Here is a 22695-nt window from a genome sequence, read left to right on the forward strand (position 1 = left end):
ACTTTCAGGTTCCAGAGACTCTGTAAAGTAGAGCGTTCTTGTGCAGATTAAATCATATCATTCCCATACTAACCTTTATGCACTGGCTCCCATTCATGATCTCATCCTGTGCTGATCTCTATACACCCATGCAATCATCAAGAAGGCCCACCTTTATTCACTTTTATTCATATTCAAATACAAAGATTACACACCTGCCAGGCCTGTCTTCTTCCTTAATGAAACTACTGCAAGTTTTCTTCTACCGAAAGGCTAAGGTTATGCCTTCTACCTTCTCGTCTCAGGAACTTTTACTCCAAATGTTTTAAGACATTGAAAGCACATGGCATTCCATCAGCCAAAGTCTAAATTGCTTTTCAAGCCTTGTCACTATCTACATGTCCTCTTCCTGACTAGATCTAAGCACCATAGACAATGTGGTGGTTTAATTTGTGCTCCACAACACTTGGCCTATGAAACAAATTATTTTGATTAACTCAACAGCAGCAAAAGAGAACTTAAAAAAACATTTAGAGAAACACCTTTTTTTTTTTACATCACCTCCTTTGAAAATTGATAATTTAGTTCAGACTTACTCCTTCTGGGGACATCAAACCACAATTAAACAACTTGAATTTCCTGATGTCATATGTGAGTAATAAAGGCAAAAGTGAAAGCATATTCAAAGAATAGTATCAAGGAAGTGCATTAATAGAAGTACAATAGGCCAGCAGGAATATAATTTGCTGTCTAAATTAAGCAGACAAGATGCTTTTCCACATCAGGTCTACTATAGGTCTTCTTCACATGAAATCATAATGTCTTTCAAATATTAGTGTATGGGCTTAACAATAAAACAGGGAATGTTAATTACAAAATATAATAAATTCTAGTATCATGTGATTTCATTTTCAGTTAAAGCATTAACTGCTCCTCAAAAAATACCTGCCGCCTATGGGATTAACTCCAGCACATCTCCATTTGAGATAAACAAAAGCATTATCTAAAAGATGATGCTATGCACATATAAGAATGTCTTGTTTTACAAATCAATTAAACAACCACCTTTAATGTAGCAGATTGAAGTAGTTTGATGTTACATTAATTCAGAAGTCACTATTTCTTTCAATATAAAAAATACAATTTACTGTACAGTAGAGATGGAATCCGATAATTTTCTGAAAATTATCGGAATAATTATGTTTTTTAAACTGCACAAAAACATTTTTAAAAGAACAAAATGTACGAAATAAAGTGATCTATGTATGAGTTATATCCAGTAACTTCATCCAAAACAAAAGTCCACAAGGCACACTGTCCTAAATAAATTAAAGACACATTCTCTATCCACCAAATTCAAGCACTCTCAAATTATAACTATCACCCGTAATTCTTAACATTTTGTTAAATGATTAGATGTCTACATGAAGATGCAACAGGCACTCTAATACCAATGTTGTGTGAGGGTAGGGGTCATGACTCAAGAAAGGAGGTGCATCAAGAATATCATCATGCCGCTCCCATCACCCAACAATGGCTATAAATTGTTTCTCCCTAAAGGCAGAATCTGCATACTGTTTATGTCATGTGTTTTTGCATGTGTATAAGTTAGTAACAAAGGACTTCAATATAACACTAAATTTAATATCCATGCGGCAAGTGCAAACCAAACTAAACAGTCCTTTTTATCAGGGGTTCAGTTGTTTTAGTCTGTAAATTTCTTGTATCATGGAATCTGTACGGCATTAGGCAGTGATATGAAAAGTGTTAATCAATGTTTGCATTCAGGTTTGTACAACTGATTACAGTGTGTCTGTGTATAGAGTGCGAAAGAGGGTGAGCGAGACGGAGAAAGTAAGGGTGACAATTAGTGGGATCAAATGAGAAGCTAATAAAGAGGGATAGAGCATATGGAGAAAGGACAGATGGGAGATATGCTAGAGAGATAATGATCTTCTAATGCCTTCAGGTAACAGATCAGTACAGCATATTGGAAAATATGAAGAACACATTTTACGAGTATTAGACTAATTCTGACCAATGCCTTTTTCATGGCTAGGGACAACTTAGTGAAGCATCTGCACAGGAACACAATGTAGATTCTCGCTGCTCATCAAGTATGTCCATCATTCTCTTGTGCCTCGGCCAGACAGGTTGAATCTATCTCCCCTTAAGGAGTAGAGACAAGAATGCAATGTTAACAAATACAAATGGCATACTGTTGAAGTACGCACATCCCAAGATCTGTATTTGCAGTTGCAACCAAACATTAAGCAAAAAAAGGATTCACCATTATTGCAGTGTATTCACTTTTTGTTTCCCACTCGCAACAAGAAGGAACCTCCTGCTGTATTAGTGTCAAAATGCTCCACTCCATCTTTATGGCGGCAAACTGTCTTCTTCAGGTGCACTGTCTACATACACCATGCCCATGATTGCTTCCAATGCTAATATGCCAAGGTTTTGCATCCATTTGCAGTTGTCTTCTTCTAATGGGCTTTCCTTTCGATATAAGGTATTTTTCCACTTAGTGTTTTAACTAGTTTGCTATGATCCACACCAATACTGGCTAAAATTCCTTCGTCATGTGCCTCAGAACCAGAGTACTGGATGTCCTTTCCTTTGAGAGTGGTCATTTGTCCACCCAGTGCTTTTAGAATGGCATTACCTGCGCATATATCCCACTTCTTTATAAATGTGTTGTGAATGTATACATCAGCTTTTTCCTGTGTGTCATCTGGAACATCCAGCAAAGACAAAACTTTATAACCTAGAAGGCGAAAGAAATAGGGTTACCAAAAAAAGAACCATACATTTTGTAAGACATACCAAACAATATAGGACATATGGTTTTACTGATTCCATCTAACACAATTTCCCCTCAATGTGTCTCATACAAAACTTGGATTCTGGAACAGCACTATTCATATTCTTATCCTTGCCAGTTTCATCTTTCATTCAAGGAACTCAAATGGTTATTCACCATTATGTTATATGTTATAATACATTTGTAGCGCAAACTGTTACTCTAAAGTGTCCTGGCGCGAGGGGGAGCAGAGGTGGGAGCAAGAATCAGATTAGCGGATCAAGCTGAACAGATGTGTTTTGAGCGGCTTCTTAAACAGCTGAAACTCCGAGATGAATTGGAGATCGGCAGGAAGCGTATTCCATGCCTCAGTCGCCTTGAGGCAGAGATGGACTGGCCCCCCAATCGTACTCTGCAGAAGCGAGGAACGATCATCCGGCGTTGCCCCGCTGAGTGCAGAGGTCGATTTGGCAGATAGAAGGCAAAACGCTTCCTAAGATAGAGAGGGCCCTGACCGTGAAGAGCCCTATGGGCCAGAGTAATCGCTTTAAACTCCATCCTCTGGGCCACCGGCAGCCAGTGTAATTGTCGTAGGTACTGCCGCGCGCTAGATCTCGTTGGGGCATTGAAGAGAAGCCTGGCTGCGGCGTTCTGAATGATTTGGAGGCTGCGCAGCAAACAGCCCGGTAGCCCCAAGAACAGGGCATTAGCATAATCCAGCCTAGACAGGATCAAAGCGCGGGAGACCGTCTCCTTGGCTACTCTTCGGAGAAGAGGAAAAAATGTCCTAAATGTTTTGAGGGTACCAAAGCAGACACCGTCAGTTTTTTTATATGGTCGCTGAATCGTAGGTCCTCATTAAACCAAATACCCAGGTTTTTTGATGGCCCACCATCGGACAACGGGCAGGGGTAGCCCGGAGTTCTAAAGTCATCAGGGAACTGGCCGTAGAGAAGGACCTCCGATTTATCCTCATTACATTTGAGGGAAGCCTGGGCCAGCCATTGAAATACTGAGGCTAGACACGTCTGAGCAGCACCAGTATTTAAGTCAGAACCACCCCAAGTAAACAGCAGTTGCGTATCATCTGCGTACGCAATCACTTTAGCGCCCAGCTCCTCTGCCAGGTAGACTAGCGGAGTCAGATAGATATTAAAAAGAAGTGGGCTTAGGGTAGAACCCTGTGGCACCCCGGTAGCCAAACTCCTGACAGAGGAGGCGCAAGAGGCCATACAGACCTGTTGTGAGCGGGAATCCAGCAAGGATTTAATCCATTTCCAGACCAGACCAGAAATCCCCACAGCAGAAAGCCTGTCCAGGAGCCGCTGGTGGGACACCGTGTCGAAGGCGGCAGAGAGGTCAAGTAAGATCAGGGCTGCCCTGCCGCCCCATCTAGACACTCTCTGATAGCCTCCGACATCTCAACTAGAGCAGTCTCAGTACTGTAGGAAGATCTAAATCCTGACTGGGCTTGGTGGAGTGCTCCTGATGTTTCCACAAACACCTCAAGCTGCCGGAAGACCACTTTCCCACATACTTTGGCGAGTGCAGGAAGGAGGGAGATGGGCCGATAGTTAGCTGGCAGCAGAGGGTCCAATGCAGGTTTCTTTAGGAGGGGGGAGTAGGGACAAATTATCCATATCCACTACTGCTGGGCAGACTACCTCTGCTACACCAGCTAGAACCCGCACCAGGCAAGGGTAAATAGGAGAGCCAGACTTCAGAGACCTCAAAAGGGCCAGCACGTCTGCCTCAGAAGTGGGCAGAAACTAGGAGAACAGGGCGGGTCCTGCTGGCTGGTTCGAGGGAGGTTCGAGAGAGAGAGAGAGAGAGAGAGAGTCTCAGTGGGCCTAGAAGCAGGGCCAACACTCTCCTGAATCTTAGCAATTTTGTCAATAAAAAAAAAAAGAGGAGAGCTCCTCGCACCACTCGTTCGATGCCGGTAGTACGCTTTGTTCCGCACAGGGGGAAGGAAGCTCCGGACAATCGCAAAGATTTCCTTGCTGTTATTCCGAGCCAACATAATGCTCCCGGCGAAATAGTCACTCTTTGCCTATCTAATGGCCATGTAGTACTCTCTCTGAGCTAGACGTAAGGTCGCCTTTGTCTCGTACAGTAATTGTGACGCCAGCAGAGCTCCAGCCTCTTACACCCCAATTTCAGATCCCCGAGATTGGAAGAGTACCATAGTTGTGGGGGAAGAGAGCATCTGGTGTGACCCCGTTTAGCATTTGAGCAGGCCCTGGCTAATCCACTGGTCAAAATTGGCCACTGCCCCCTCTAGATCTGAAGCAGGAGTAGGGTGAGACTGGCGCAGGAACTCTGAAAGTGCCGGGAGATTCACCTTCTTGGCTACTGGCCAGGCAGAAGGGGCAGGGGTTTCTGCCAGACCTGATATCTTCCCACGAAAACCTAATCAGGAAGTGGTCAGACCATGTTGTAGGCTCTGGATCAGTCACAGATAAAGGAAAGTTAGAGCAGACCAGGTCAATAGGGTGGCCCCCAATGTGGGAAGGGAGAAGCACATGTTGGGTAAGCTGGGCGAGGTTAAGGCGTCCAGGAAAGCCCTTGCCTCAGGAATGGATGAGGTGTCCAGATGGATGTTAAAATCTCCAAATAGGAGAAATTTAGGGTAGCGTAGGGCACGTGGGACTATAACGTCCTCAAGAGCTTTAAGAAAGGCTTCCGGTGGGCGATATACCACCAGAGTCCCACCTAGCGTGAAATGGGGAGAAATGGTGAGGGCGAAGTCAAGGGCTTCACCCTCCGCCCAATCTCTGAGGACTTCACAAGTGAAAAGCCATGAGTCCCTAAGTATAACCGCTTTCAACTATGCAATGGCAAACTCTTTGTGAATCTGGAAAATAAGTCAAAACATTACTTACCTGTGACATTTATTTTGCTGCTGCTTTGGAGAAGTAGTCTGTACTCTAGTGGTTTAGCTGATAATAGCCAATGTGGGAAAAACAATATGTGACATCAAGTGAGGGAAGTGAAAGTAACCAGACCTAATTAAATCCAGGTGAATTTCCGAATCCACTTTGATGTGATTTGATATTCAGACTACTCTGGTGAGACATCAGTCAAGAGGATTTTTTTTTTTTTTTAAAGCCTCGCATCCCCACAGGGTATTTAACCCGTTGCGCGCTAATGACGTGCTCAGCTCGTCATGAGGCACGGTTGAGCTGTACTCATGACGAGCTGAGATCGTCATGGACGTTGGAACGTTCGCACGCGGGGATAATTTCTCCTCTGTGTGTGCTGAACGTTCCAAAATGGGTTGTGGCCGCGGCGAGCAGCTCCACTGCGCCTCATGACGAGCTGACCTCGTTATGAGCACGACGGCGCCGCGCGCGGCCCCCCTCCACCCCGCACAGCAGGAAAAACGCCCTGCAGGGAACGGGTTAAATGACTCACCTTTTGGTGCAAAACGAAAGAAACCTTAAACACAAAACCGGTGCTGCAGATAAGTACCCTTCTTTTTGCATGGAGTAAAACAATAAAAAGGGGACGTAGCTTTTCTGAACCCACACTGCAATATGATGACACACTGCAATATGATGACTAAATATTAAGTCCACACATTTTAACGTTTCTTGCTCAGAGCCAACTTCAGAGGAACTAGGCGTTGCTGTCTGCACCATCGGCTACACTAGTGCTTTGTGATTTCTATACAATAATGAGATCTATACACACCATATCACAAAATGGCATTTAAACTTCCTCTGTTTTGTGCAGAAATCTCTTCTTGCCAAAATATCCCAGCCCTTGAAAAAAACTTCGGTTTGGTCATTCGGTAACTTACCCCTCAACTGTCCTCTTAAAATTTTTATCTCGGCCAGTTTCAGAAGTTTAACCAAAGCTTCTATCATCAAAGTCCATTCCCTTTTAAACCTTTTTCCTTGTCTCTGGGCAGTTCAGTATTCACTTCTCCTTCATCATTTAGAAACATCACAATTCATAATCTCTGCAGAATCATACCCTTCCCCAAATAACTTGTCAATGAGGTGACCTCCCACCATTTGCTCATCTCACATTTGCTTATTTTTTCCAAACACTTTTCCAAGCCACTATTTACGTCTGTACTCATTCAGCCTTATGAATTAATTTATATTATCTAAAAGTAACCTTAGTAATACAGGTAGCTTAAGCATTTTTCTTTAATTTAATAAGTGTGGCCGATTGTTAGTTTTCGAGTTTAGCCAAATTATTAAATTACATTTAATTAAAAGTTTATGTTACAGTGAAGGTCAGGTTAGTTATTTAAATAGAATAATTGTTAAATGACATTAAAATTAATTATTATGGTCAGCAGAAGAGAAGGTTAGGATATTTAAATTATAGTGAACATTAAATAACGGTTAACATTCGTATTAAAAGCAGTCTAAAACAAGTAATTTAACTAAGATAAATTATCTTCAATTACATTATTTAATGGTAAATTATAGGATTAGGATCAGCGTTAGGGTAAGGATAGTTAATTTAATACATTTTAAAACTTATTTTTAGAAAGAAGTGAAAAGAATACAACTATCAGTAGGAATAAAATAATGAGTTACCAAATGTAATTATGTCTATTTAAACACAAATAAAAGAACAGGTAATTGTAAGGTTAGACTAGTACTTTCTGGGTAATGTTGAAATAAATGTTGAACTTACAATGTGAATATAAGTGTCCTCAAGGTACTGACCTACTAAAAAACTACCAACAACCTACCAAAAATAACTTTGTGAAAATATAGCAATAGAACTTCAGTGTCAAGGCTGGCGGGCTAAACCATTTCTTCACCAATGCTTATTTCTTTTGATTCTTTATCCTTCGAAAAACATGGTACCCCTCCTGTGTTTTATCTAGGTCATCAGGTTACAGTAATTCAAAGCGAACAGCACATTTTTTTGTATATAATTGAGAAACCTAGTTTTCTGTGAAGTGCATTAAAACTAAGAAAAAGACTGGTTCAGGTACTGTTGCATGGTAAGAAGGATGCATACTGTTGTATTAAAATTATACAAGATTGTTATGTTTTATTTATTGTTTTTATTAGCAGCATATGGCTGCCACCTCAAGGAAGCAGTTTGGTATGTTTCTTGTATATATTATTGGTGTGGAATGTTTGCAACAGAAAAAAAAGAAATAATAATAACCATTGCACCAGCTTGCCAAGGCCAGTCCAAATGGCTTTGTCAAAACTTGATTTTTATGCGCTTCAAAACAATGTTCCGGAACGAAGGAGGCAGCCATGTCATCCAAGACTGAAAGAAGGCAGACTGGAAGCATTATTACAATGTGGTTTTGATCTATTTGTCTATTCTACACTCATTAATCATATTTGACAACGAAAAGCCAATCAACTAAAATAATTGCTAACCTCATTACAACCCGTCACATTTTTCCCAGTGCTCAATTTTCGGACGCGAATTGATCACAAAAATAAACTAAATGCATTAACTCAAAATGGCAGCATTACTTTATTTTACAGAGTACAATAATTCATCCACTTTAATGCAAATGCATGAGCGATTCTCCAAAGGTTTGAAAGCTACCTTACCTTCCAGCAGAGGAGAAAATTCTTCAAACACAATGATAAATAAATATCAATTAAGAACAATACGACTGTAGTTAGCAGAAGCTCCATTTAGCACGCATCTGCCTAATAAAATAGTTGTTCTAAAGCAATCATTAATCAAGGATGGGGAGTTTATACTTTTTCCCGCCAAGAAAGCAGCTGTTGTAGTCGCAAAGCTTTTGCTGGGAGTTTCTCACACTGTAGTCAACCATAAATGCAACTCGAGTGTATTTTTAGGGTGGCAAATGTAAAAAGAAATCTATATTCAGCAAAAGAGGTTTCTAGGTAGGAAGAAATATCTCCCCTTGTAGACAAAATGAGAAAAGTAGGGTGAAAACATATTTTTCAGTATACCAAGAAACAGGTGAATTTTCCTTGAGACAAAATATGCTTTGTTTAGAAACTAGATATAGAAATACGGGAAATGTTTTAGACAAGTTAACAAATTCAAATATCTAAGAGAGTGAGCTGAACGTTCGGCACTGACAAAATTCATGAGGTCATGACTTCGAATCACTGTAAGATAGCATCCTTCATAGGTTTATAAATAGAGTACCATAAATGTGATGATGGTAACAGTTATAATGCTTTGAAAGTGCATTAGTATGGTATGTAGGGCTTAATCAGTCAAGCAAAAAAAGTCATAAGAACATTTGACATACCTGCTCCACCAGCTGGAACAATAACAGTGTTGTTTCCAAATGTCTTCCGAATCACATCTTGTACTGTCCCAGTATGGGAGCGTGACACAATGATTGTTGGATTCTCTTGGTCATAGATAGAGCGAACTTTTACGTTTGACCCACCATCAACCATTGCCCAAGCTGCAAAAACAAGGAGCACATTAATTAATAACTGGCAGGCACAGTAAGAATGGCCCATTATTAATTGGAGAGTTCTGAAAAAGGGATGCTTTACTAATCAGAACCCGATTTAATGAATTTCTGGAATGCTGCATTTCACAATTTGCATACCTCACTGTAAGCTGTGGACCAATCCAACTTGCCACTTGTCCTAATCATAAAAGAGACTCTGTTCCAGACCTGCTGAAGCCTGAGCCTGAAATGCAAAATTTCTCCTCATGTTTTACAGAACCAAATGACAAGATTGAGCCGCCCCTAGCCCAGAGGTTCAATTTGCAATCTCACTGGGCACCCACAGAGAAGGGTGCATCAGCTTGGTTCTTTCAAAGACGTTGGGTTATGCACAGCCTGTACAAAGATCAGCTGAAATTGTTTTTTCATGGATCCAATCTCCAATGACTTATTACAGGCATCCGACAATTTTCGGGCAAACCTAATAAATGATTCTCTCTCTTTAAAGATCGTCCCAGATAGCCTAAACATAGGACAAGTTTCTCCTCTGCTAACAACAAAAATGTGTGCAGGTAATGAAGACATGAACAATTTCCACCGTATATACCCTAATTCAAAAGTCCTGGGAAGTTAGTTCCATCAGGAAATGCTAGCAAGGGCATGTGCCTGAAATAAATATCTCCTGAACGAAGGTTTCAGGGCTTGAGGCAGGGTGGTGGATCTAACACTATCATCAAGATTCATCTAAACTGAGAGCACACAAGCTGTATACCATGATGGCATTTTCTGGTGTAAGCTGAGTGCATGCTTTATGAGTGTGATAATCAAAGTGAACTAATTTAACCCAATACTTATCACAGTAAAGTTTTTATTCTCAGATGGAAACAGAGACAAATCTTGCGTATTGCCTCTAAGCTTACAGATCTGTGTTGTCTAAAAACGAAGCACCAACTCAGAGAAAAAGCAAATTAAATAAATTCACTTTAAGTCATAAACAAGATGCTCGGTGCTGCACTGCACCAGAAAAGACCATCATAAAACAACCCCTGGTCCCATGTCCATGTTATGCTAGTGTGATAGAATTTTCTCTGCATCAGTGGCAAAAGGCTCCTTTCTGGAGAGTGCGCCTCAGCGACAGTAGCCAAATTCCATCAGGAAAAATGAGAAAAACCGACTGTATAGCACCCCCTAACCCCCAAATTAAAAAAAAAAAATCACGGCCTGTGAAGGTCAGTAACCCAGAAGTGTAAATTGCAATGGACACATTGCTTGAAGCCTGTTGCAACCAACGCACAATTAAAAATGAGGCAATGGTTTCTTTCTACCAAATATGGATTACCAATTGGAAGTTAGAAGGTGGTCTCAGAAAAGAGGGGATAATTACAATGAAACTGATCCCATAATAGTGTTGCTCCTTGAAGGATTGAGTGTACCTGGGTAGGGTGCAAGGAACATGTCTGTTGAACGATGCTAGTTTTAGGGTACCTGAAAAACATTTAAAGTGACAGATTTCTCAAAGTTGGCCATGGCTACTCACAACTCTCAACCAGGGAATGAATGTCAAATGGCAGTGACATTTAGCAGGTTTACAAAAGCAGATCTAAGACGACGAGATGAAAAATTATGCTTAAATTGCGACTGCAGAAACACAGGGCCAAGAGGAGGTACAGCCTTACTGGAAAAAAGAGAGAGAGAGAGAGAGAGAGATACATGAACAGCGCCCAGTAATAGACTGGAAGACTGTGCAGGCTCAGGAAAGGGTGAGGAATAGGTCTCTGTATGGTAATCTAAGACCAAGATTGCAACCAGATTTTGTATGACTTGCATACAATGAGTTAGTCATGGAAAGGTCCAGATAAAACATGGTGCCCAGACAGTAGCAGAAGAATTTTGCATAAAGTGTTTTAAAATAAAAAAAAATGAAGAAGCAAACCTATTAAGCTGGGGAATACAGGAAAGTTTATTGAAAATAAGCCCTATTTTGAAAGCTTGTTCAATCGAACTACAATATTTGGGACCCTAGGGTCCGCGACCCTTCAAAAATCAAAATCTCATTGTTTTTAAAATTAAGCTTAAGAGAAGTTAATTTCATCTATGAGGGAACTGCTTACAAGCAATCCTAGAATTTGTTCTTAAGCCTAGAAATTAGATATCAAATTAACACCCAAAATGAGATGTGTCATCAGATATTCGGTTATCCAACGTGCAGTGAAATATACTAACACACAGAAACAAACCAAAAAGTACAGGAAAACATTTGAATGAACTGGCCAAAATGAATGTCTAGATTTAGACTGGTTACTACTTTTCTATGCTAACAACAATTACACATCACTTACTGAGACCACGCAATATGTTTATCCTAGTTTAAAGAGTGGTTGATTGACCGAAGTTGCTGGGAAACTCAACTGATGAAAATGTGGAGTAGCTTTAACCATTCCCTTTATTTTATCACCCCCTTCACATCACTTCAATTACTGTTTAAGTAACCACAACTGCCTCAGACTCAGATGTGTAATACAATGTCAGCTAAGAACTGAAACCTTTGATGGATAATAACATTTAAGTAGGTCTATTCATGCTCTATTGCTAGATAATCGGATGTATCCTTGGTTCTAAATTTCAGTAACACGTTTTATGACATGAGGCAATTTTTATCAATAAAATCTAATAGCATCTTCCAATCAAACTTGCAGATCATCAAAAAACCCACCTGAATATGAAGAGAAGGGCTTGTGTACCACTCCAATTACAGGTTCGCCATTTACTGCCACACATACCATGGTAGTGACATATTTTCTTAGATTATCTGCAATATATTTAAAAAATATATATAAAAACCTGCAAATAGAACATCAGAATATGGAAGTATAATTGCATTGGGTAATTTCACTTTAGTTCTCAAACTGCTTTCAAAGTGCGGCATTTAAAGTAATACAAACCAATTTTTTTAAAAAGGATAAAAACACATGCACCTCCATAATGTACGTCAAATTTGGAAAGCAACTTCTATTACCTTCCCCGTCACTCATCATTCACCACCCATAACCTCGCCTCCTTCCATGTCTTCTGTGCAATCTGCGTCTTTTCACTACCATTAAAAATGTTATTGCAGTGATGAAAATTCAAACATGGGGAGGCACATTTTTTTCTGTGGTTTTTATTTATCCATGTAAGTGCCTTAGCTTCATTATTTTCTGACTGGATGACCATAACATATTCAATTACCTGCCAGTTTAGAAAAACCTTTTTAATTTTAAAACACATTTTGTGTAATGTGTAATCAATCAATTTCATTTATTTAGTTACACGTTAAGCAGGTTTATTGTTCAATGTTGTTGTCTCATATCATTAGCAGATCTAATTTGCGCATGTGACAAAATATGATTTCAAGTACTGACGCGGTCTAAATTCCTCACACACTGTATTGTGACCAATCTATCTCGCTTCTGCATCTCTTGCGATCTTTTTCCTCCTTAACAATTGCCTGCTGAGCTGTTGATGGCTCCGCACGAGGGAGCATCACAAATTTCCACTCTCTAAATTAGTCAGTGATTCGAAGAGGAAGAGGAAGACGGGTGAAACAAATGTAAAAGTTTGTTATAAGTCCTACTACCACCCTTGTCAAAATATGGCTGATATTTCTACAGCATTAAAAATGTGATTTTATTAGCTAGTAACTTTCATGGCCACAAAGTCTTTTGTTCGGTGTAAGCATTAATGAAACCTTACAGTGTATTTTTATCCCAGAGTTCATATATTTTTACATTAGGATCGATATTCAATGTAATCAATTTTTTTTAAGTCTTAAATAGCGCTACTTTACTTAAGAGGCATTAGAGCTATTTACAGTGAAGCAAAATGTATATATGTAACAAACATAACATTTCAAATGTTTTACTCATAAAAGGAAGATTAAAATACCTTTTAGGATTACATTTTCTCAGTACCTCTTGTTATGAATTTATGTTCCTACTCTGAAAGATATTATTTAACATTTTCCTAATATATGGAAAAATGTCAAAATTAATTTGAAGTAAGCCACCACTTGTTGTAAGTACAAATGATATTTGTGTAAAGTTGTAATAGGTGTGCGAAATTATTAGAAGAAATGGTGAAAACAAAATGTGTAAAGCTTTCATTTTTGCTTTTCCTCTCCGAGAATTTGATGGGGCCTTTTTCCTAAAAATAAAAAACGGAGGTTGAGTTTGGGTATTTTTTCATGGTTTATTAAACACACATTGAGAACTTAACATGACAATTTATCCCGGCCCCGGTATATGTTTTTGCCATTAAAAATATCATCTAAATTAGCTCTTCTTATGGAGAGTTTAGCGCATACGTGTCCAGCAGTATTAGTATGGACAGCTTAATTTTCATATTCATAAGAATCTCTTTTATATTCATGATTTTATAAGCTTCAAATTCATTTCTATAACGATACATGCAGCTCTTAAATTCTTACAAATATTTTTCCAGGTTGTTACTTTTAATTGTGGCTCCAACTATATTTTAGCAAGGAATTTCCTCATCATAAAATTGAGTAATGACACTTGCTAAATCTTAAATGTTAGAAGTATCAGACAACGCACATGTATTCAACATCAGAAACCATGTTCTCCCAAGTACACAGTTTCTTCATAGAATACTAGTTCTATGGGATTAAGATTTCGGCGGACGAGACATCTGTCACCGTTGTGACAGAGTAACCGGTCCGCCAGTTTCTAAAACAGGCCCTTAAATAATCTGACCAACAGTTAAAATGATGAGCACCTTCATATAATCTATCTTCACATTCCGATGTCGGGGTGAATGATAATAAATACAAATATTATTCTGAAAGAAATGTGCCAGTACTGAGCAAAGCATGTGTGTGCTTTTTTTTGCGGGGGGAGGTGCCCGAACTTTCTAAACCATCCCTTAGTCTTGTGTTGTCCAGTTTTGTTAAGACACAATCGAGAGTTTTTGTGGGTGGTTGCAAGGCAGATATTGCAGCTCCAAAACCGAGCATATATTGGCCATCTGAGAGGTGTTAGTGTGCAGAATAGTATCAAAATGAATGTTTAAATCCCTCAATAACACTTGAAACGCAGTCTCCCAAAATTTTGTTGATACTACCTCTTGAAGTGAGTTAATAATTTTCTTTACAGGACATGGTGGTCTGTAAATTAATAAGAAGTTCACGGAGCAGTTATATGTTAATGATATAAAAAGAGATTTTGCGGCTTGCACATGTGGTATAAGCCAAAGCGAGCATGGAAATTTCTCTTTGCAGATCAAGGCTGATCGCACCAGCCAAAAAAAAGTAATACTCCCACAGAATTACAGTTAAACACTAACCCCCACCTTCAACAGGATAATCCAAAAGGCACTAATGTGCAAAAATGCTACTAAAACCAGAACATATACAAATTCATACAGTTGAAACAATATAGACCAAAAACATACGGTATTCTTAATGTAGAATGCTTGCACATGGCGTGAGGAGAAAAGAGAACTTTGCTGTGTTTTAAGGGAGGATATTGTATAACAGGCCTGTGAAAGGTTAGTGTAAAGCGCTATCACTATCAGGATTAGTGTGCTGATTTTTGAAGTGTAGGCGTTTAGATCAGGTAGTAAATAAGGCAGTAAATAAGAAGGCTCAAACGACCTGCTTTTCCGCTTCTTCATGGTGGGCATCAGTTCTCTCTTGTCAATCATCAGGGAGAGAGCAAGTTTGTCCTGTTGTTGCAGAAGATGCACCAGATTCATCCGTCTTAAGTGGAAAAGTATTTGTACTCATCGATTGGTTAGATGAAGATCTTGGGAGTTATTCCGGTTCTTGGTGAGCATTATGGATTTTGAGTTCACAGTGGGGTCATTTGTTCTGCCTGAAGAAAAAGGGTGGAAGGTGGGGTCTGTAGATTTTGAGGATGAATTTTGATTTGTGTACAATGGGGACAATGAGCTAGAAGGATGTCCTTACTAACTACATTGTGATCATCATCATGTGATGTGGTATAGGGCAATGGTACTCAAGTTGAGAGCATTGTACAAAGAGGGTGGTGGGGAGGTTTTAGGAAGCAGTATTAGTGTGGATAAATGATAGGTGACGGGCAAAATTTGAAACCAGGTTGAGAAGGCAGTAGTCAGTTTATGTGAGAATGGTTATGTGAGAATGGTTAATGGGTGGTTTGAGAACAATTTGTGAGGCCTACAAGAGTCGAGTTGAAGGACAGAAGGAGCGCAAATTAAAGATCAAGTTGTTCAAGGTTGTTGTCCTCATCAAACCCTTGCCTTTATTAAAGAGGAAAATAACCAGATTAGTACTGCAGAGCAAAGGGAAGGAAATAATCAATCAATCAGGATTTGTAAAGCGCAGCTACTCACCCGTGAGGCTCTTTAAGCGCTGTGGTGTTTTAGATTTGTGAAAGATATTAAGATTATTCAAGAGGATTTTGGTCGAAAGGGGACTATTCAAAGAGGAGGTATGTTTCAAGGATGTTATTGTTTGTACTGTGACATTTGTCTGCATTAACCCCTTCCATGCTGGTGACGAACCCCAGCCGTCATGCACTACGGTGCTCGTGTGCTGATGACGGCTGGGGTTCGTCATGGCCCGCCCCTGTTCGTTTGTTTACCGCACGGGGGCGGAATCGGGCCAGCAGGGAAGGGGTTAAGGGCCATATGTACAAACACATTTTCCCATAGAATCAGAATGAGTAAAACCCTTTGATACATCTGGCCCAAATTATTTTAGGGACACTGCCTTAAACTTAATGTTTGAGGTTTTTTGTCTGCTGTTTTGGAGTTTAGTAAGATACATCATTTTGCACGAGTTAGTGCCTCTTTCCAAAGGTTGTTGGATGGGGAAAAGGGAGTGGAGGTTGTCATTTGAGGGTGAGGTGGGGGAGAAAGCAGATTTAATTACATTAATACCGAAGGTGAGACGCTACACAAATAAGCAAGAATTGGCAGAGCCAATGAATCTCTCCTTTGGGACCTACTGGTTTTGGCAATGCTTTTTCGCAATGCTGAGCAGCATTTGGAAAAAGCAATGTTCTTCAGTAAAAAGCAATGTTCTTTGCCACTGCAGTTTATTAACGACAAAACAAAATAAAAGAGCAATGATACACCACTGTTGGCAGTTGCGTTATTCTGTAGAAGCACACAAGTCATTACACATTTATGCACCTTCAGAAAGACGCAGGCTTTATTTTCCTTTATTTTTGTTTGTGACTGACCTGAGATGGTAGGCACCCATTAGATCAGACAAAGAAAATGTAAATGCCTAAAATCACTTTTGTGGAGGGCCTGCAGCATTCGACAAGCCCTCAATCGACCAACAGACTCGTATGGAAGAAGATATTGCCTGAAACTTCAAAGGTGACCTTTCGAAAGTCAGTTTATTATCTGTCCAAAAAACAAGTACCATGGCAGTGGTAAATGGAAAAGTTAGCTTCTCCAGAACTAGCAGACATATTAATTTCACAAGTACACCAGTTGTGGTCCTGCCTGTCTGTTTAATCGCCAGAAATACTATAGGAATATTTCCTATATTAAAGTATCTGTCCACTCTGTTTAATAAATAATTGGCGGTAAGATGTATTCGGTTTGAACAACTGTGTGTTTCAAATTTAAAAAAAAGAGAAGGTGGAACTTGCACCTCTTGAATTTGTCTTTATTGAAACAGATACTTAGGACACATATGGATATAAACGTATAGATTCTCAAACATAAATTGATAAATCACAACACAGCTGCTGTCATTTCCTATGAAAAACAGACTTCTATAACGAAGTAAAACAAAAACAAAAGAAATTTGGAAGCTATTGTTAGAAATTAGGTTGTTGGTTAACAGTGGTGTAAGCCCCGGTCTAGCAGCAACCAAAATCCTAGTCAGGGTATGGGCAGGTAAGCCCTAAATTAACCTGTGCTCACCTGGGCGCTCGGCACGGATCAGCCTCGCTTAACTTTAGAGGCAGTGTGTAAAGTATATGTGAAACATTTCAAATAGAAAATAAGCATTTGCAATGCAATAGGTCTCGCATTTATACGAGTTTGAGCTATTGACAATGCCTTTTATTTATGTTTTAAAAACGAAAACAAAAATAAGGCATTGTCATTTTGCAATGTCAATAGCTCAAACTTGCGTAAATGCGAGACCTATTGCATTGCAAATGCTTGTTAAATAAACGGGATGAATGTTAATGCTGATGACTCCCATTAAACGCAGTGATAGGACTGCTGATTAGATTTGCCTGACACCGTTATCACCTTAAAAAATGCTTGTTTCAAACGCCACCGCAGCAGGTGTAAAACATTCCAGAAACCAATATTTTTATTGAAAGTTTATATTTTTTAAATTGAACACTAACTTCATCATCTATGTATGCTCGACCTGCGGTGCCCATATTCATACCCCGTTATGTAACGTTTGAATGATAATTGTGATATATTTTGTGTTATGTGAAAGTCAGGCAATGAATATAGTCTAACGTAGCGCTTTTAGGAGAGAAAAAGATAGCAGTTTTTAACACCTTAGCTGCTTCGCAAATATCCCTCCCCAGTGCTGCGCTGTCCATTGGAACTAGTGCTGAATGGACGTCCAATGGTCGTGCACTGGGGAGGTAGCGCTCGTGACGACCGTTGGCCGTCAGCAGCGCTTAAGAGGTTAATAACTGTTTTTATGTGGGCTAGTATCCGAGGTCTGACAGCAAAGAGGTGCTTGTGAAGTCATCTCTGTCAGAAGGGGGGGGGGGGGGTTCTAGCGAAGAGGGCCTAGTGGGTGGAAGTGTAGATTTGTTGCAGTCGGTGTTTCTTTGATACAAATCAATCACGCTCACACCACAGCAGCTGCTTTTAAAGGATGACACACGTTGCTTTACGGCCCACAACATCCACCCTAAAGCCAGCCCGCAGGATTTCCAATTTCCCACAGCTTCCCAGCGTCAGCATGGTGCCAGCCCGAGTCACGCAGGGGAACGCATGCCCGCCCCAGCCAGTTGGAAATGAATTTTCCAAAACAGTGCTCGTCTCCATGTTAGCTGAAGGAACACTTGCGCACCTTGCTGGATGCAATACTTTTTTCAATACTTTGAAACAGCCCTGACAAAAATATTGCTGGATGTAATACTTTTTTCATTACTTTGAAACAGCCCTGACAAAAATATTCAATCTAACCTCCACACAGCAGGCTTAAGCGCTTTAGTAGCAACCCCGAAAACCTGTTTTCGCTGCAATGAAGGCCCCAAAGCTCCCAAACTAATATGGTGCTAAAGACCACAGTAGAATTAATCCTAAAGTAGCTCTCCATACCCTTTACGGGATTGTGCCTGAGCTCCAGTGGTCAGAGGGTGCCACGGGGAGCTCTGGGGGTCGGAGGGTGCCACGGGGGAGCGTCGGTGGTAGGAGGATGCCACAGACGAGCGTCGGTGGTTGGAGGGTGCCACAGACGAGCTCCGGTGGTCAGAGGGTGCCACGGGGAGCTCTGGCGCTCAGAGGGTGCCACGAGGGAGCTCCGGCGCTCAGAGGGTGCCACGGGGGAGCTCCAGCGGTCAGAGGGTGCCACGAGGGAGCTCCGGCGGTCAGAGGGTGCCACGAGGGAGCTCCGGCGGTCAGAGGGTGCCACGAGGGAGCTCCGTTGATTGGAGGGTGCTAAAGGGGAGCTCCGGTGGTTGGAGGGTGCTAAAGGGGAGCTCCGGTGGTTGGAGGGTGCCACGGGTAGCTCCAGCGGTTGGAGGGTGGCAAATGGGAGCTCTGGCAGTTGGAGGGTGCCAAGGGGAGCTCCGGTTGTCAGGGAGTGACACAGCGGAGCTCCGGTGGTCGAAGGGTGCCACGGGGAGCTCAGGTGGTTGGAGGGTGCCACGTGAGACCTCTGGCGGTCAGAGGGTGCCACGAGGGGGCTCCGGTGGTTGGAGGGGGCCAAGGGGGAGCTCCGGTGGTTGGAGGGTGCCACGAGGGAGCTCCGGTTGTTCGGGGGGTGCCACGAGGGAGCTCCGGGGGTTGGAGGGTGCCAAGGGGGAGCTCCGGTGGTCGGAGGGTGCCACTGGGAGCTCAGGAGGTCTGAGGGTGCCAAGGGGGTGGTCGGAGGGTGCCAAGGGGGAGCTCAGGTGGTTGAAGGGTGCCACAGGGGAGCTCAGGTGGTCGGAACGTGCCGAGGGGTGCTCCGGTAGTTGGAGGGTGCCACGGGGGAGCTCATCTGGTTGGAGGGTGCCACGGAGGAGCTCCAGTGGTCAGATGGTGCCACGGGGGAGTGCTGGTGGTTGCCTGGAAGGTGCGCACCCTCACATGACGAGAGCAGAAGACTGGGATACGAGTAGGAAGTAATCTCTGTCAGAAAAGGGGGGGGTTCTAATGAAGAGGGCCTAGTGGGTGGAAGTGTTGATTTGTCGCGGTCGGTGTTTTTTTGCTACAATTCAATCACGCTCACACCACAGCAGCTGCTTCTAAAGGATGACACACGCTGCTTTACTGCCTACAACATCCACCCTAAAGCCAGCCCGCAGGATTCTCAATTTCCCAGCGCCAGCATGGTGCCAGCCCAAGCCACGCAGGGGCCGCACGCCCACCCCAGCCAGCCGGAAATTAATCTGTTTTCCAAAACAGTGCTTGTCTCCATGTTAGCTGAAGGAACACTTGCGCACCTTGCTGGATGTAATACTTTTTTCAATACTTCAAAACAGCCCTGACAAAAATATTCAATCTAACCCACACACAGCAGACTTTAGCGCTTTAGTAGCAACCCAGAAAACCTGTTTTCGCTGAAATAAAGGCTCCAAAGCTCCCAAACTAATATGGCGCTAAAGACCACAGTAGCTCTCCATACCGCTCTACGGGATTGTGCTGCATCACCATCTACAAACAAGTGGCACTAAAAGCAATCTCTTTCGCAATCGCTATTATTAAAAAAAATACACGCCTGCAAGTGGTGCGCGCACGCCACAGCGAACATGTGCTTTCAATTACCGCGCCCGTGTCTAGGCATGATAATTGAAACCACCTGGGCTTTGGTGTGCGTAACAGACACCAATATGCCATGGGTGGAGCAACGCGACCGCCTATGGCCCATTGCGTGGTCGGTTTAAAAAAAAAAAACACACACACTCAAAGCCCAATCACAGAAGACCAAAGTAAAAACACAGGCACGAGCGTGTACAATTCCAGGATACATTTCAGAACCCCAGACAAAAGGGCTCACGCTGCGCAGTGCATCGCTAGGCACAAGACCTAAACAGCGAAAACATCACACACAAAGATCCCACACCAAATTAGAAAAATAGATCTGACTTCAATGAAAAAAAACAAGAAGATATTTATTTGTAAAGAATGTAGTGAAAATTAGCGCCAAAAAGCATAAAGCGTTATTGGGGATATCTGGTCACACCGGACCGGGACAGAGTCACAAGTTCAAGCCAAACGTGATGGAGCACAGACTGGCTTCAGGGACCCAGTGAGGCCAGTTTAACAGACTACCTTAAATTCTTGTTACGCAGCATTGTGTGGATCCGCGCCGAAGCTGCATCACACAGCTGAGGGGATTTGTCGGTTCCGTGAAGCGGCGACACTGTGGTGTGAGGTCCTGATGTGTCGACGAAGAGAAACCTGTTGCCGGGGATGGCAATGCGAAGTCCAGAGTCAAAGATGAAAAGCGCAGCTGAGGCAATGCGTCTGTTCCAAAGAGCAGTAAAGCTGAAATGCAGAATTTTGGTGTCGTCATCGGGGCTGGAGTCACGAGATGCGAGGAGCTTGCGCTGAGAAAAGCGCAGGGTAGCGGCGGTTCCGTAGGCGATGCGTCGGTCCCAAGAGGCACCGACAATGCAAGACTTATGCGATGGGTCAAATCCACGCAGTAGCGGTGATGAATCGGTTCTGCTCTGCTTAGCCCGGGAGATGTGTTGGTTCTGTGTCACTCAGCACAAAACATGTCTCGATTCTGCGTCACTCAGCAGAGAACATGTGTCGGTTCTGCTGCCAAGCACCTTAGGCCCACTTCCAAGGGTCCTAGATCTGGGTGGCACCACTTGGCAGGGTAGACTCCTCACATATGGCAAGGTCCAGGTGCAGGGAATAAAAGCATGTTATGTCCCAGAGCCTTTAGATCAGGAGGCCAGCCAATTAGCCCTTTGGGTCACTGTGGGTTCTGGGGTCAAGAGATGCAGATCCAGTCCTTCTCACCCAGGCAAGAGGGCTGCAGGCAGCAAATCAGCACAGCAAAGCAGGAATCCACCAGACTGCAGTCAAGAATAGTTGCAGTCCTTCAGCAGCACAGCAGTCCTTCTTACTGGCAGAGTATTCCCATGTCCAGAAGTGTATTAAATTGGTGGTGTCTGAGGTCCAGCACTTATACCTAGTGGTGCATTTGAAGTGGGAGAGACATCAAAGACATACCTTTGAAATAAACAGATGTCCTCCCTTCCTGCCCTGGCTCCAGACTGACTGCGGGGTGGTAATGCAGCCCTTTTGTGTGTTGGCAGAACACAGCCTATTGCCTATTCAGGTAAAAGTGGGGCTACTCCCAGCGCCTCCCTTCCAACCTGCCAGAGATGGCCCACTGAGACACACCAAAGCTCCTATTGGGTCTGGGAGTCTAGGAGGAATACACAAAGTCCAACTGCCAAGTACACCCAGTCAAGTGATCAGAGACAGGTCACAGGTACCAAATGGCTAAAGCAAGAAATTGACAAGTGGAATTTTCAGAATTGCAATTTAAAATCGGTCTTCACTATATTTTTGAATTTTAAATTGAGGGACACAATACTTGAAGGGGTTATCTCTTCCCAATTGCAAACTACACTTATAAAATGTAATAAGGTAATCCCAATGTCATCCTATTGGAGAAATAGGCCTTGCTTTAGTAAAACAAATGTGAGAGTTTTTATTACTACCAGGACATGCAAAACTTAAAAGTACATGTCTTGCCTTCAAAATACAGTAAAACCTGCCAACTGGATTGTCCAGGGCCTACCTTAGGGGTGACTTATTTGCATAAAAATGGAAGGGTTGGGCCTGGCAAAAGGTTTCTTTTGCAAAGATTGAAATGGCAGTGTTAACTGCACACACAGGTTCTGCAACGGGAGGCCTGAGACTTGGTTGAAGGACTTAAGTGGGTGGTACAATCAGTGCTGAGGGCACACTAGTAGCATTTAATTTACAGGCCATAGGTACATGTCTTACCACTTTACTAGAGACTTATGGTAAATTAAATATGCTAACTGGACATGAACAAATACTACCATGTTTAGGAGAGAGAGCACAAGTACTTTAGCACTGGTTAGCAGTGGTGAAGTATGCAGAGTCATACTACCAGCAAAAACTAGGTCAGAAAAAAGGAGGAAGAAGGCGAGTTGGGAGGGAAGACCCCCTTAAGTCTGTCAGGTCTAACAGCAATGTTACAATGAAAGGGAAACTGTGATGAGTGGGAAAGGGATATCAAAAAATAAGATAAGATTCTTAAAAGTTAAACCTTTGTGGCTTGCTGACTATCTGGCTTCAGGACAAGCTTCCAGGATCAGCAATGTTCTCCTGTAACCCTCCTGTTCACACTGGG

At 42.2% G+C, this 22695-nt stretch overlaps 1 protein-coding gene across 1 annotated transcript in view; it reads right to left on the minus strand.

Annotated features, from left to right (window-relative positions):
- Positions 1–1028: 1028 nt before the first annotated feature.
- Positions 1029–22695, minus strand: part of BPNT2 (3'(2'), 5'-bisphosphate nucleotidase 2) — a 111322-nt gene continuing 89655 nt past the window's right edge. The window contains exons 3-5 of the mRNA XM_086965770.1: positions 11881–11976; positions 9015–9176; positions 1029–2749 (exon numbers count right to left, since the gene is read on the minus strand). Of these exons, the coding sequence (XP_086821896.1) occupies positions 2469–2749; positions 9015–9176; positions 11881–11976 (539 nt within the window). The 3' untranslated portion in view covers positions 1029–2468. The remainder of the gene's footprint in view (positions 2750–9014; positions 9177–11880; positions 11977–22695) is intronic.

Source organism: Lissotriton vulgaris, chromosome 4_1 (genome assembly GCF_964263255.1).
Source record: "Lissotriton vulgaris chromosome 4_1, aLisVul1.2, whole genome shotgun sequence".
NCBI classification, from domain to species: Eukaryota; Metazoa; Chordata; class Amphibia; order Caudata; family Salamandridae; genus Lissotriton; species Lissotriton vulgaris.